Source organism: Oncorhynchus keta, chromosome 3 (genome assembly GCF_023373465.1).
Source record: "Oncorhynchus keta strain PuntledgeMale-10-30-2019 chromosome 3, Oket_V2, whole genome shotgun sequence".
Taxonomy (NCBI): Eukaryota; Metazoa; Chordata; class Actinopteri; order Salmoniformes; family Salmonidae; genus Oncorhynchus; species Oncorhynchus keta.
The window spans coordinates 8,595,586-8,611,592 of record NC_068423.1 but is presented as its reverse complement, the minus strand read 5'-3'; the positions used below and the strand labels follow the sequence as shown (position 1 = coordinate 8,611,592).

The following is a 16,007-nucleotide window of genomic DNA, read 5'->3' as shown; positions in this document are numbered from 1 at the left end:
TAACTCAGCGTGCATAGGCGCATCGACACAAATAGGCTAATGAGGAGTGTTTGAGTTGGCTACGGGAGGGGGACGGAGAAAAAAGTGCGTTTGGATGCAGGTTTGGGACCTGTTACAGCACGCTAAATTATCTCGACAATATTACTATGAAAACATACATTTGGTGGATTATGATTCAAATATATATGTTATCAGTATCACTGTCAACTCGTTGACTTGGCAGCACCCTCATAACGAAACCATATCAACACTTAGGCTACTTTATAGTCTACGATCTGGAATTAACATAGGAGCCATACGATTTTTCATTTTTTTCACATGCTAACACAGTTAATTATTCAGCATCCGTGAGTCACAAGCAAACTGTCAAGGAAGTCAAAGCCTACCGAAGTGGCCTGCTCGATTATGATGGCTTATTGAACGAAAATCTCAGGTGGCATTATTCATGTCAACTATACGTATACTGGTTGTTTTGTAAGGGAAGCTCATTTTTATAAACTTTCAACAACTTATTGCGACTCAGCTATTTGTGGTCAAAGTTGGAATTGACAAATGTAATATGACATTTAAAGCAGTCAAACATAACAAAGAGCCACTCACCCGGGCGTATTTAGAGGAATAAGGGTCTTCAAAAAGGGCCCACATTCTGGGCCGCCAGATTTCCCACCATGTCTTTTTCCTTCCGTCCTCATGCAAGCACAGTCTTTTCATGTCCCCATCTGCGCCTCCTGGTAGAGCTGGGTCGTCTTCTGGCAACTCCGGTTCGGGATTCTCAAAACTGTCCAACGCCTCCTCTGCGTCCCTGTGCTGCCGGTAATTCATCCAGCAACAAGCCTCCACGTCCGTCTCGTCGATGCCCCAGAATGCCAGCTCCTCTTCGAACAGCGGGCCGCACACATCGTTCGGACAGTGCAACTTCCCTGTGCGGTAATAGTTGAGGATGAATGAAAAGACCGATGGGTGGCGATCGAAGAAGAACTCGTCGTTTTTGTGGTCGTAATCGAAGTTGCTAAAGGCGTCCGGTTCGGTAAGCCAAGATAAGCGGGTACCGGGCAACGTTTTTAGGGTGCTTCGATAGGTTTCATGCCGCACCCCCCCGCAGTTGATCACGATTTTCTCGCTTTCCGACGGACAAGTCATGTCTGCAGTGTAACATGCTTTGTTGGATGACTTGTTCCCACCCTTGCGCCCTTTGAAAGAGGAGACGCAGACCGAACTGAGCATAGAAGAACTGGGGGAGGGAGAGGAGGAGAGAAAACGGAGGGAGGAGGAGTCTGCGGGTAGAGAAAGGGACATCATTTTAGCAAAAAGGAAAGGTATGTATGTATAAAATATGAACATTAGAAACAGTAATCGTTTTTCAGTTGCTGCTATAAATCCTCATGTAATGCGCATAGAGTGTAGTAAATGACCTTGCAGCCGGTTCATTAGGCTATAAGAAAGAACGATTTCAAAAGATAAAACAGGTTGAATGTAAAGTTGGTTTATCAAGGCTGTTCAGATAAGTAATATTCACCAGAAGACAGGAGAGATGTAGGCCTAGTCTATATTCAGTCACTAACATCAATACATGAGTGAAATGCGGGGAATGTCACATGTTTGATTCAACATTGATGATACTGTTGATGTTTTTTAAACACTTCAAATGTGTAGGCTGAAATATGAGAATAATAAGATGAGTTTAAAGCAAGGCAAAAACGGAGACCACCGGACTACTGCGTGAGCATTTAAAAATACATGTTGTGTTATGAATGTGCTATAAGCAAAATATTTTCCATTTCATATTTCAGCTCCTAGTATCACTTTTATTCGACTGGTTCCATTTTGAGCCTCGTGATGCTGTTACTGTAAGATGATGTACACTCTACATGATTCCAACAGGATTCTAATTTCTCCCAATTCATTGATATAGTATCTCTAATTAGGCCACTAAAGACCCCAGCAGAGCGAACCCCCATCCCCTCCACTGCAATCTGCTTGCCTCGGTACCAAATAGCAGAGAGAGAGAGAGAGAGGGGGGTCGTTGGGGAGAGAGAGAAGGAGAGCATCCGAGGAGGGATGGAAACGAGAGAACGAGGGAGAGAATTTGAAGGAGGTATAACATAACACATCAGGGATACATTTCGCTCCTTCGCTTTTCCTTTCTCTAAGACCCTAATGTTTTTCTGACGTTAGGTGGCACAGCATTCGATGCGTGTGTGTGTTAATCGCTTCCCAGGAGTGTAGTGTCCATACTAATGTTAGATCGACTCAATCAGTCTGCTACAGGCACCATGTTTCCCTATATCCCTCTACTGCCTTTACTTTCAACTGAAGCAAGGTTATGTCATGCTGTTCCAATCGTGTTTTCTGCATTGTATGTGTCTGTGTGTGTGTGTTTATGTGTGTGTGTATGTGTTTGTGCCCTTGTGTGTGTGCCCGTGTGTGTGTGTGCCCATGTGTGTGTGTCCATGTGCGTGTGTGTGTGTGTGTGTGTGTGTGTGTGTGTGTGTGTGTGTGTGTGTGTGTGTGTGTGTGTGTGTGTGTGTGTGTGTGTGTGTGTGTGTGTGTGTGTGTGTGTGTGTGTGTGTGTGTGTGTGTGTGTGTGTGTGTGTACATGTGTAAGAGAGAGGGAGAGAGAGAGAGGAAAATAGAGAGGAGTGGGGAGTGAGAGACAGATCAGAAATCAGCTTTTTAATGGAGTAATCGGAAAGGATAGAAATAATCTAGATCGGGAAAAACAAGTGATGCTCAACAAATACCTGAGGACGGGAAAGCTAGAGGGAATGGAAGAGAGAGAGAGTGAGACAGAGAGAAACAGAGACAGAGGCAGGGAGAGATAGAGAGAGGATGAGAGGCAGAGAGAGAATGAGAGGTAGGGAGAGAGAGATGATGAGAGCCAGCGAGAGAGAGATAAAGGCAGAGAGAGACAGAGAGAGAAAGAGAGATTGAGAAGCAGGGAAAGAGGGAGAGAGAGACAGAGAGCGAGAGAGAGAGGATGAGAGCCAGGCAGAGGGAGAGAGAGTGCGCTATACAAGTGAATGAATTCCACTGCAGTAAAAAGCCATAATTATTTGCTTTCTCTCCTGCTCCTCGCTAGGTTAGCACATCAACATTGCAGTGCATTGTCAGTGTAGAATCCATTTCCTTCTGAAAAGGTGTTCTTCAATGCAAAGCCTCTGCATACTGTAAACCATATGCATGTTGTTTACCTCCTTTTCTATTCTAATGGAATACGCCCCTTTCCTCCCCCTCTTCCTCATCCTACCCGCTCTCCAGTGCTCTCTCAATCTCTAGCCCTCCCTTCCCCTCTCTTGCTCTCTCTCTCTCTCTCTCTCTCTCTCTCTCTCTCTCTCTCTCTCTCTCTCTCTCTCTCTCTCTCTCTCTCTCTCTCTCTCTCTCTCTCTCTCTCTCTCTCTCTCTCTCTCTCTCTCTCTCTCTCTCTCTCTCTCTCTCTCTCTCTCTCTCTCTCTCTCTCTTCCTTGTTCGCTCAATCTCATATTCCGCATAAGGGGCTCACATTTCATTCAAGGGGAATCTGGACTTCAGTTTCCTCCTCATCTCACACTCTCTCTTTCCTTTCTCAGTGTCCCCCTCTCGTCCCACCTCTGCACTCCTCTTCTCTTTTCCTTCTTTTTCTTCACTGCATTTTACTCAAGCGTTCTTTCTTCCTCACTCGCACTTTCCTTCCTTTCTCCCCTCATTTAGTTCTTTCTTTCTCAAAAAGTCTCCCACTTTGCTCTTTACTATTTTATCACCCCTTCATTTCTTTGGGGACTTTTTCTCAAACCATTTACATTTAGCGTGATGCATTTTTTTCTCTCTTCAACAACATAGTCAATGTCTTGTCTTCAGCTTTTTTTTAAACTTTCTCAACAGCACAAACAACTTTTAAGACATTTCCAAAGTGCATCTTTAACTTGGAACTTGTTTTCAATCTTTTTTTCTATTTGGACTGTTTTCTGCTGATTTCTTTCTAGTTTTGTGTTTTGTTTGAAACATTATCTAGATATAAAGATTCCAGAATTCAAGAGAGCCTCCACTCAGGTAAGGTTTACCAACTATCAGAGGCTGCTGCATGGGATGGACTGGCAGCATATGGAACAGATATAAGCACAGGTCTGAGAACAGTACTTAGAGGGATTAGAGACTGACAGGACATTAGATACTTAAGATACACAGATTTGGGGACAGTTGATCTATGTATACGTCACAGAAATCTAATAATAAGTACTAGTAGAGTAATAGATAGGTAAAACAGGATTCCAATTCCTTAGTCTTGACTGCCCAAGTAAAACTTGGCAGTAGTCTTCACTGCAGTACGCCAGATATTGCTTGCTCAACAAAAAATGCCAGGAGCACTTTGAATTTAAGAACACTGCAAAATCATATCAGTGTTTTGTTTTTGTGTGTTTACTGCATGTCTTGCAGTTGGAAATGGACTATTTCAAAGGACGATATAAAGATACAGGAGAGTTGAAGCAAGAAAGAAAGATACATTAAATAACTTGGAATGGCTTATTTTGACAAAATGAACCAGAAAAGAAACCCAGTAATGAGATCTAACCAACGGTCATCTTAGAACTGAGGGAGATTCCAACAGAGAAGCACTTCTATTGTTAATTAAGCGATCAGATTTCAGCACCGCGGACAGCAGCACTGCATGGGACGGGATAGAGTATCTACTGCACCCACAGGGGACGAAAATAGAGAATCTTAAACTATCTGCATGAAATAGATAGACCAATGTATTGTTGAGGGATCACATTTCAGCACCATAGACAGCAGACATGGCTGTTTTCCTATGCATGGGACGGAATAGGGATTCTAGATGACTCTAGTGCAAAGTCCAAGGGGGAATTATTATTTTTTAAAAGCCTGCATAGATAGACCAATGTATTGTTGAGGGATAACATTTCAGCACCATGGACAGCATACACTGCTATCATACACTGCTGTTTTCCTATGCATGGGACGGAATAGGGGTTCTAGTTGACTCTAATGCACGCAAAGTCCAAGGGGGGAATTTCTATTTTTAAATACCTGCACAGATAAGCCAATGTGTTGTTGATGGATACCATTTCAGCACCATGGACAGCAGACACTTCTGTTTTCCTATGCATGGGACGGGACAGGGGCTCTACTGCACCCAAACCCCAAGGTGGGGGGAGTGTAAATCTGGAACTATCTGCGTAGTCCAAGGTATTATTGAGAGATAACATTTCAGCACCATGGACAGCAGGCACTGCAGTTTTCTTATGCATGGAATCGGATAGGGGCTCTACTCAACTCTAGTGCACCCAAAGTCCAAGGGGTGGGGGGTGGGGGGCAAAGAATCTTGAACTATCTGCATAGAGCAATGATTACTTTTTAAATCCCTATTCTTCAAAATGCAGTGAAAAATGTTTTACTTTATGTAGAGTTTGGGGTTTATTTGGTTACTATTTGGTCATAATTAATAGCCTACACAAACAACAACAAGTTGTCAACATTGCTAAATGGTAAACCCTATCCAGCCAATATGTTTTCTCCGCAATACAACCATATGGGGAGAACATATTGATTTTAGCATGTTAATTAAGGTAATGTAACCATTCAAGAGAATTAATGAAGGAATAGAAAGCAACTTTACAAGAATATCAATAAACCTTTCCTGTGGAAGAGATTACCTACATTTAAACATTATAAGTACTTGAGATAAATGCTCAATGCTCATTGTCAAAGGAAAATGTATATAGTAGGTCTGGGCTTCGTGTTAACAAGATAATTGGGTAGCTTCGGACGACGCTGGCCAGTGTTTGGAGCGCAGTATTGAAGTAGCTACGCACGTCTCAACTGCAACAACAACAAAAAGGTGTGTGGGGGGTTATGGGTTATGGGGAGGAAGAAGAACTTGTGCCCAAATGGGAGGGGGAGAGAAGCGAGGGACAGGGAGAGAGAGAAGGACAGACAAAATGACTGGAGAGAAAGAGTGGTAGAGATGAAAGTGATCAAGAGTAAAGCGAAGGAGGAACCGTACCCCCCTCTTTCTTCCTCTCAGAGCTATACCTGCCCTGGCCACCGTGTCCTGCGCTCCACAGCTACTTCTCCTCTTCACAAACGTACACACACACACACACACACACACACACACACACACACACACACACACACACACACACACACACACACACACACACACACACACACACACACACACACACACACACACACACACAGGCTCACCTGGCTGAGTGTCAGCACTGCATACAAAAGCATTCAAAAGCATTCAAAAATATATGAAGTAAACAATTTAAGGGAAAAGCGCTGCTTAATCATAATGAACTTGGAATGAGAGAGAAGGGGAGGTCAATGAGGATGTAAAAATAGAGAGAAAGAAAGAGGTAGAGGAAGAGAGGGTGCACTGCTCGTGCACGATGGCTGCACTGACGCTAATATATATTAGCAGAAACACTGCAGCAAGAGGGGGAGGGAGCGCGGGATTATGGGGCGCATCGACTGTGAGGTACCAGCAGAAAGGAACAGGGGGAGGGGAGAAGACTGTGAGAGAGAGGGAAAGCAGAGAGAAAGGGAGAGGAGGAGAGAAGCAGGGAGGAATTTGGTAGGAGTGCTGACTGCGCGGAACATGAGCGTCGTGGTTGGCGGTAAAAGCAAAACCCTTTCCCAATTCACAGAGAGAACGAGATAGAGTGTGATAGAAGGAGGAGGAGAGAGGCGGTGGATGGAGGGGGGGTTGGTAGAAAAAGGAATGGAAGGAGAAGAAATGGAAAGTGGGGATAAGGCAGGGGAGGTAGAGGTGACGTGAGAGCCATTTGTGTGAGAAGGTGGGATGGATGGAGGAGAGAGAGGGATGGAATAGAATTATATATGAACAATGATGGGAAACATGAAAGAGAGGCAATAAAAAGAGGGAGGGGAAAGAGAGAGATGATAAAGTGCAGGGGATGAGAAGAGCGGAGGATGAGGGAGAGGAGGAGAGAACAGGTGATGAGATAGAAGAGGGAGCAATCTTGCAGGGGTTCGGTAAACCTGTAAAGCATCTGAATGGAAGTGAGGAAGGAGAGGGAGAGAGGGAGGGGTAACGAGGGAGCGGGACAACACTTAGAGGGGATATACAGCAGGGTGGGAGGAGGGGGTGACAGACAGAGCACATTAAGAGGAGGGAGGGACAGAAGATGGGTAAGAGGAATAATGAGGGGAGAGAAAGACAGACATGTATGTGTACAGCTATGCTGAAGCGCAAGGGAGGAGGTGGGCTGTGGGCTGGTGTGTGTGTGTGTGTGTGTGTGTGTGTGTGTGTGTGTGTGTGTGTGTGTGTGTGTGTGTGTGTGTGTGTGTGTGTGTGTGTGCGTGCGTGCGTGCGTGCGTGCGTGCGCGTGTGCGTGTGTGCGTGTGTGTTTTTTCCTCCACCACCCATCTCCTCATCAAAGGATGTACCACAAGGTTTCTCGCTGTTCTCTCTCTACATCTTTACCCTCCCCCACTTTTCCATCTCCCTCACACTCCCCAGTACTGGTGAGACACCATCAGGAGAAATGGAGGCACTGCAGCAAGAGGAAAGTACTGCAGTCACCTCCCCTTTTAGTGCAGTGTCACCGTATGATGTCCTCTCCCTCCGACTGTCTTTGTGTTTAATGGTGGAACTCAACATTCTGCTATTCTACTATCGGAGAAGCAAGAGAGCGGTGTGTGGGTAGTATTTGGGGGAAACAAGAGATGAGAGACAGTATGAATGAATGTGAAAATGTGAAAGGACAAGAAAGCAGGTGGGGGAGAGAGAGGGAGGTGAGCAGAGAGAGAGAGTCACAGAGAGAGAGATACACACAGAGAGAGAGAGAAACACAGAGAGGGAGAGAGAGAGAGAGAGAGAGAGAGAGAGAGAGAGAGAGAGAGAGAGAGAGAGAGAGAGAGAGAGAGAGAGAGAGAGAGAGAGAGAGAGAGAGAGAGAGAGAGAGAGAGAGTCACAGAGAGAGAGATACACAGAGAGAGAGAGAAACACAGAGAGGGAGAGAGAGAGAGAGAGAGAGAGAGAGAGAGAGAGAGAGAGAGAGAGAGAGTAATATACACTTAGAAAAAAGGAGTCTTTGACAGGGACAAGGGCTGATGAAAGAAATAAAGGGTCGTTTGTTGAGTGAAAAGATACAGGGACAAGCCGAAGAATGCTTTATCGTTTAAGGTAGAACCTTTTTCTGAGTATGCAATGGGCCACGGGATTAGCAAAGAAACACACAGCCAAGGTCCACTGAGACGAGGGCATCGTAAGGAACGATCAGGCTAGCTTACACCAATGACCAATTCCCTAACCAACTGTGCATTAAAAAAAGACAATCAATTAACCGTGCATGAGGGAAATGGATTCTGGGAAATCTCCCAGAGGCCCTAGCTTATCTACCCGGCGACACCAGTGCAGCAACCTCAGGGGTGCGCCACTCATGACCAATCCCCATGTAGAACCACATCATCAAAGGGGCCCCGAGCCCCTAGGGCAGTGGTTCTAGTGCATATTGATAAAACTAAATCCCCCTCCAAAGGATAACTCCTCTTCAACCCTTCAGGCTTTGTTTTGGAATGAAAGACTCCATTTTGAAAGATACCCTGAACAGCGGTTATCTCCTCTTTAGCAGGCTGGAAATGAATGATTAATATATGAGCTTGATTCAGGAATAGACCCATGGGCAAAGGACAGAGAGGCTGAAATAGAGGATTGGACATTTAGAAACGGAGCTGAGCAAAAGCCCTTTGGGTGCTGAGCCAAATGTCCTTCAGAAAGGGTGTGGTGACTTAGTCTTGTGTGGGAGGTTTCGACATAAACAAATAAGCGTTAACAGCAGCAATTAGAGATTCAGCACTAGTCAAGCGGACAGCAACGGAATCCAAATCTCGAAGTCCAAACTCTGCATCAACATGATGCTGACCAATTGTCCTTCAGACATAGTGCTGCCCAAAGCTAGGGGTCAAGTCCACAATGTCTAGCTCATAGAAATAAAAGCCTTCTGTAGCACCCTAATAATTGTGTCACAAAGAATTGTGTCACTAGTTCCTCACTGTGGACTTTGCATTGTTTGCGGCTCTTTGTGAAGCAGGGCACCTTTGCAAAATAGGCGTTGGTCTCAATGAGACTTCCCTGCATAAGTAAATTAAATAAATAACGGCAAAGTCTAGTGGGTGGACACCGTTAGCATGCCATATTATATGTGTAGGGACTAGGGAGTAAGAATACCGAAGCATTCTATATGGAGATAGGATGTTATAGCACCCCTTGGTGGGTAAGAGGAAAACACACCAGTAACAGTCCAAAGGGCATTAAGAAAATGCCAAACAGAGCCTTGGTCATGTTCAGTAGGATCGAAATGGAAGAAAGCGCTCTGAAACGGAGTAAAACCAGGTGGTACTATTTGAACGTATCCAATAAGAAACACTTGTCTTCGTTTCCTTACGGTGGGGCCTAATGAACACAACCCAGGTGTGACAGAGAGAAAAGGGAGAAAGAAACGGTGCTGTTACCAGTTTAAACATTAACTGTCGTCATTTCGCATGGGGTGCTTTTATCCAAAGCGACTTATGGTATATGTGGCCCGTCCGGGAATAAAACCCACAGGTGTTGCTAGCTCCAAGCCCTTACAAACCCGACTGAGCCATTATCTCACTAACCCACAGCTCAACAACAAGGGATACTATTGGAGGATCATGTACACCAGAGTCATATCCAACCCCCCTCCCCCTAATAAATGAGCATAATGACCGTAGAGTTTGAATTTTGAACCCTGTACCTCATCTGTCCCTCACGACATTAAATCTGGTCAGTTTCTTCATTAATGACACTGGCCTCCATGGCTCATTACAACCACTAAGGTGGAGTGATGGGGGACACGGTGTGAGTCACATTTAGGGATGGAATGAGGAACAGTACATTACCGCTCAGAGCCCTGGGTCTGTATTTTAAAAAATGTCTGGAAGTAGGAGTGCTGATCTAGGATTATGTCGTCGTCCCCTGTCCCCGTCCATATAAATTGTATTAATTATGGTTGAAAAGGCTAAACTGATCCTCTGAGGCTCTTAATGAATATGGTCCCTGACCTTTGAACCGGCTGATGATTATAGGCTACTAAAGAGAGGGGAGGTGAAGAAATGAGAAATGAGATGTGAAGTTTAACCATTGAAGTCAGGGATGGGAAAGCAGTAAAGGAGTAAAATAGCGAGACGTTAACGGAGAGAAGTACGGGAGAGAAATTGCACATGTTAAGAGTTAAAGGTGAGGGGTAACGTCCTGATTGAATGAAAAAGAGACAGGTTAGAGTTAGGAGGAGATATGTGGGGTTATGTGATGGTTTCGGGATTGAGTTAGAGAGGCATTTGAGATAGATTTGGGTCACGTTCATTAGGCACCAAATGGCAGAAAACGACTTGGTTTTGTCCAGTGAGAAACCCACATTTCCCGTTGTGAACGTACACACCTAATGAACACGACCCCGGTTAGAGCTGGAGATGAGACAGATTTAGAAAGGGTGAAGCAACGTGGGAAAGAAGGAGATCTATTGTTTGAGTTGGATATAGATATGAGTTGAAGATGTAGTTAGAACATGGAGTAATATATGTAATACAATCACAGTTAGTTATGGATTATACTTCTGGTGTGTTACGTATTGTTGGATCTATTACCTATACGTCTAGAATATTTATAAAAAATTGTATAACATAGACTGTAAATTGGGTATAGCAAGTTATACAGTATTATATCAACTGGTATATACACGAATATAAACCTTTGATACATGCCGTTGTTCTAAAAGTAGAAGGAGTTTTTCTGGGTTACCCTCGATATCTATAGATGCAGCTGTAGATTGATAATACAAGGGGGGAAAGCAGAGGAAGCAACATGAAGAGTCCAGAAAGTGCAGAAGTCAGATGGTAGCCTAAGCACAATAAGAGCCTACATATGAATCAAAGAAAGTTTAGTACTAGGAAAGAAAGCGATATGTAGAACTGAGGACAGACTTTGTGCACACAGAAATAATTGAGTGAAAATGTGGATGGATCGTTGGTTGGTCAACTTGGCAAAATTATCAACTATTGATGATGTGACTGGATAGGACGAAGAGTGTTTAAAGAAGAAAGAGCATCTAGTCTAGACATCAAACTGCCACTATTGACTTCCTGTATTAGGTGGTCCCTTAGATGCCATGCACATCCTTCCTTCCTCTCGTTGTCGCCCCCCTCCCCAACAGAGCTATATCAAACCTCCATTTCAGGCCTTGACACTTCCCCTGTGCTACCCATTTACACATGCACACACACACCGAATGAGACAGACACTCAAACACACTAGCAGACAGGCACACCCACACTCAGACAAAAACACATCCCTTTAAGAGACATGTAACTATAAAGACCTACTTACTGGTCTAGGTGGGGAAACGCCCACCTCATATATGCAATGTTCGGTTATAATCTGACATATATCAAAGTGTAAGTAAGAGTGCGGGCTATGTAACACTATCAATAAGTTATCTGAATATGAATATGATAAGCCAGTGGAGAGCTTTATGTTTTGCTATTTGAACACATAGTACTGATTTACTGATTGCTCACCTTGTTATTGAATAAAAACACCCCTCGTTTGCATTAGGTCTGACAGTGAAGAGAACAATACCTGTTGAACGTAGACGCTTTGCCTTTATTTTTGGCCTGTAAGGCTCGATGATTTTCGAATAAATAGTGTTTAATACATGGCATCAATTCACAAATACACACACACGGTCAATACTCACTTGCTTTTGTTTCGGGTTCGTTTCGTGTGCGTGCGTGCGTGCAAGATCACGCACATTAACTCACAAGATCAATCAAAATGTAGTTTTCTTTGTAAGGTCGTTTTTTTTTGTATGCTTTCAGAGATAATATCCATGCAGTGTCCTGTCGGCTTTCAGATGACAGGGTCTCTTTCCGAATAATAATAATGAGACAAAATAGGAATGTCTGTTGTTGAAAATTACGTTTAGTTATCGTTATTGTCGCTTATTACTTCTACCTAAGATCATGCTGACGACAATACATTACTCTCACGCATTCCACGAATCAGAATATACACAGAAACTGTCTCAGGCTGTTTTTTTCTCGGTTTCGATGCCCCTCTCCCACCTCTGTTATTGCCAAAAAATGATTCCCAGTCTTCCCTATGGTGACTCTACGCTTCTACGCGCAGGGTGTAGCTACCATTCAATTCTTTCTAGATCTCCTCCTCCCAATGTCACAATGGAGATATTGTATAGCCTGTAGACAACTCTCCCTATTTCTTCGCGCGCACGTTTCTGTCTCTCTGTTCGCTTGGAGGAGCGTCACCTTCTGCACTGCCCCCCCCCCCTTTTTTTTTTTAGATGACACATGTGGGCGGGTTAGAGAATAAGGGAGAGGGTGGGGGGGACCCAAACGAATATAAAGGCTAACTTGTGATACGATTTCAATGACCTTTCTTTGAAGAAAAAAAATAAACCAAGAAGACAACAATGGGCTCACGACTGTGAAAGCGTCCGTGTAAATAGGCCTATAGGCGAAAAGTAGCCCGTATTTAAAATTTTACTCACACACACACACATTTACATGTTCGCACGCACGCACGCACACACACACACACACACACACACACGTTTGACTACAGGTCCCCATCCTTGATTCAAGCATAGCTGACATCACAACAGTCGTGATATGAGGGAGGAAAGAGTAGAGCTGAAAGCAGCACGCAGACCACGGAGAAAGAGAGGTATTCATAGAGGCGGAGTGGAGCGGGATCTAGAAATGGAAACATAACCTACAGTAGTAATTTGTTACATAACAGCACGACAACACTGAAAGTCTCCGATTAAACTTGAATATCTTCTATCTGTATCATACCTATAGGTTTTTGTCAACGCTGTAAATGAACCTATGCATTTGTAAATGCTTTTGAAAATGTATGAATCAATGTTATCTTACTAAAACGTGTTTGCTCCCTCTCTTTAGCATGATATATAGCCTATTTACCTACAGAGTAGGTGACTAATTCAAAGTTGTGTTAAATCATTTTGGTACAGCATACACTTGACTTCATGGCATAAGTATACTGTGCAATATAAGTATGCAATGACCACACATGACCAGAAGAAAACGTTTTGTGCATCAAATATCTCACCTGGTTGTATTTGGTTACAGTTCAACTAAATTAACCATTTATATAAACATTGAAAGACCTATCTACCGTATTGGTTCTGATTTGTTACGGTGGAGAATGCACCTGTTTCTCTCTGTCAGCATCTCGAAGGTATGCTGAATGGCACTGCAGAAATATTATGGAAATAAACCTATCATCCATGCTTCTCTGCTCTACTTGACAACTGTCACCATGAGTGCTGATAGCAGTTGGTGTGATTCAACCTATGTCTCTGTGGAGGACTGTCTATGACGAGCGATATACCATCTGGGCTCGTGGAGACATCATCTGGCCAAGTTAAGCGCTGCACGTGTACTGAGGCCAAACGTTTGTCACATCGCAGATGATACGTACAGTAGGTGGAGGATACTTCAGACAGTGTTTATAGCGGATCAGGGACCTCATGGCCCCATACGGAGGACCATAACTTGGGTGCTGAAGACCTCAGGTAAGCCAGCACAATGTATTTGGGCCCTAGTAGAATAGAATGACATAATTTAAATTATATACATCTATTCTATTCCATTTGATTATATTCGATGTTAAATCTAATATATTACTTTTCTGATCTGTTATATTATTCTATACTGTTCTATTCTAGCATAATGTTCCCAAGTGTAAATAACAGGCATCACATATCATGTATGAAGCAATGCATTGGTCTGAATTCTGTTCAGTCGTGTAAAGTACATTTTGGGGATGACCAACAAGCTGATGAAGAAAGCTGGGACGTTTTACTCTTATCGAAGACCAAACAAACGATTACAGTGCTTATTAAAAGTATTCACCCCCTCATATTTTGGGGGTTACAGTTACAAAGTGAGATGAACTCTGTTATGGCAAATTGGAGGATGGGAATCAAAAAAGCATAATGAAAATAAAACACTAATATCTTGATTAAATAGATATTGGGGTATTGGGACCCATTTCATCCCCCCAAAAAGTTTTTTTGACTCATCTGTCCATAGGACAATCTTCCAAGCCATGATGATCATCCAATTGCTTCAAGGTGCTATTGGCTAATTTGAGTCAATCTTTTGGACGACATTGGTCACATTATGTCTGGCGAAAAACCAAACACTGCATTCCACAGTAAGAACCTCATACCAATGTTCAAGCATGGTGGTGGTAGTGTGATGGTTTGGGGATGCTATACTGCCTCAGGACCTGGACGACTTGCCTTAATAGAAGGAACCATGAATTCTGCTCTGTATCAGAGAATTCTACAGGAGAATATCAGCCATTGGTCTGTGAGCTGAAGCTGAAGAACAGCTGGGTCATGCAGCAAGACAATGATCCAAAACACACATTGAAGTCTACATGAAAATGGTTCAAAAGCAACACATTTGAAGTTATGGAATGGCCTAGTCAAAGTCCAGACTTAATCCCAATTGAGATGTTGAGGCAGGACTTGAAACGAGCACTTGATGCTTGAAAACACACAAATGTTGCTGAATTAAAGCAGTTCTGCGTGCAAGAGTGGGCCAAAATTCCTACACAGCGATGTGAGATTCATCAACAACTACAGGAAGCACTTGGTTGCAGTCATTGCAGCTAAAGGTGGCACAACCAGTTATTGAGTGTAAGGGGGCAATTACTTTATCACACAGAGGGATTGGGTTGTTGTATAATTTTGTTTATTAAATCAAATGTATATACTCAGGTTCCCTTAATCTAATATTAGGTTTTGGTTGAAGATCTGATAACATTCAATATCAAAAATATACTCAAATAAAGAAAATCAGAAAGGGGTCAAATACTTTTTCACGGCACTGTACAGACTATTTGCTAGACTTAGATTATTCAAAACATGGATGTAAACCCATTTGTAAAAACCAGGACAAATAGCAGGACAAATTATACATAATTAATAGGTTATATGTTGCCAATTCACTAATGGTCACATACTGTACTTTTGTATATACAGTTGAAGTCAGAAGTTTACATACACTCTAGATACACAAACTCTACATACACTCTACACTATACACTCTACATACACAAACAATTCCTGACATTTAATCCTAGTAAAAAATCCCTGTCTTAGGTCAGTTAGGGTCACCAGTTCATTTTAAGAATGTGAAATCTCAGAATAATAGTAGAAATAAAGGATTTATTTCAGCTTTTATTTATTTCATCACGTTCCCAGTGGGTCAGAAGTGTACATACACTCAATTAGTATTTGGTAGCATTTCCTTTAAATGGTTTAACTTAGGTCAAACGTTTCAGGTAGCCTTCCACAAGCTTCCCACAATAAGTTGGGTGAATTTTGTCCCATTTCTCCTGACAGAGCTTGTGTAACTGAGTCAGGTTTGTAGGCCTCCTTGCTCGCACACGCTTTTTTAGTTTTAAAATTTATATGGGATTGAAGTCAGGGCTTTGTGATGGACACTCCAATACCGTGACTTTGTTGACCTTAAGCCATTTTGCCAAAACTTTGGAAGTATGCTTGTGGTCATTATTCATTTGGAAGACCCATTTGCGACCAAGCTTTAACTGATGTCTTCAGATGTTGCTTCAATATATATCCACATAATTTTCCTCCCTCATGATGCCATCTATTTTGTGAAGTGCACCAGACCCTCCTGCAGAAAAGCCACCCCCACAACACGATGCTGCCACTGCCGTGCTTCACGGTTGGGATGTTGTTCTTCGGCTTGCAAGACACTTTTGTACCTGTTTCCTCCAGCATCTTCCCAAGGTCCTTTGCTGTTGTTCTGGGATTGATTTGCACTTTTCACACCAAAGTACGTTCATCTCTAGGAGACAGAACGCGTCTCCTTCCTGGGCTGTATGATGGCTGCATGGTCCCATGGTGTTTATACTTGCGTGCTATTGTTTGTACAGA

The 16,007-nt window shown here is 43.1% G+C and overlaps 1 protein-coding gene across 2 annotated transcripts in view; it reads right to left on the bottom strand.

Moving 5' to 3' along the window:
* kcnc3b (potassium voltage-gated channel, Shaw-related subfamily, member 3b) overlaps positions 1–12,279 on the bottom strand; it is a 75,721-nt gene extending 63,442 nt beyond the window's left edge. For both annotated transcript variants that reach the window (XM_035746897.2, XM_035746889.2), the window contains exons 1-2: positions 11,748–12,279; positions 601–1,274 (exon numbers count right to left, since the gene is read on the bottom strand). In XM_035746897.2, the coding sequence (XP_035602790.1) occupies positions 601–1,224 (624 nt within the window). In that variant the 5' untranslated portion in view covers positions 1,225–1,274; positions 11,748–12,279. The remainder of the gene's footprint in view (positions 1–600; positions 1,275–11,747) is intronic.
* Between the last annotated feature and the right edge of the window lie 3,728 nt (positions 12,280–16,007).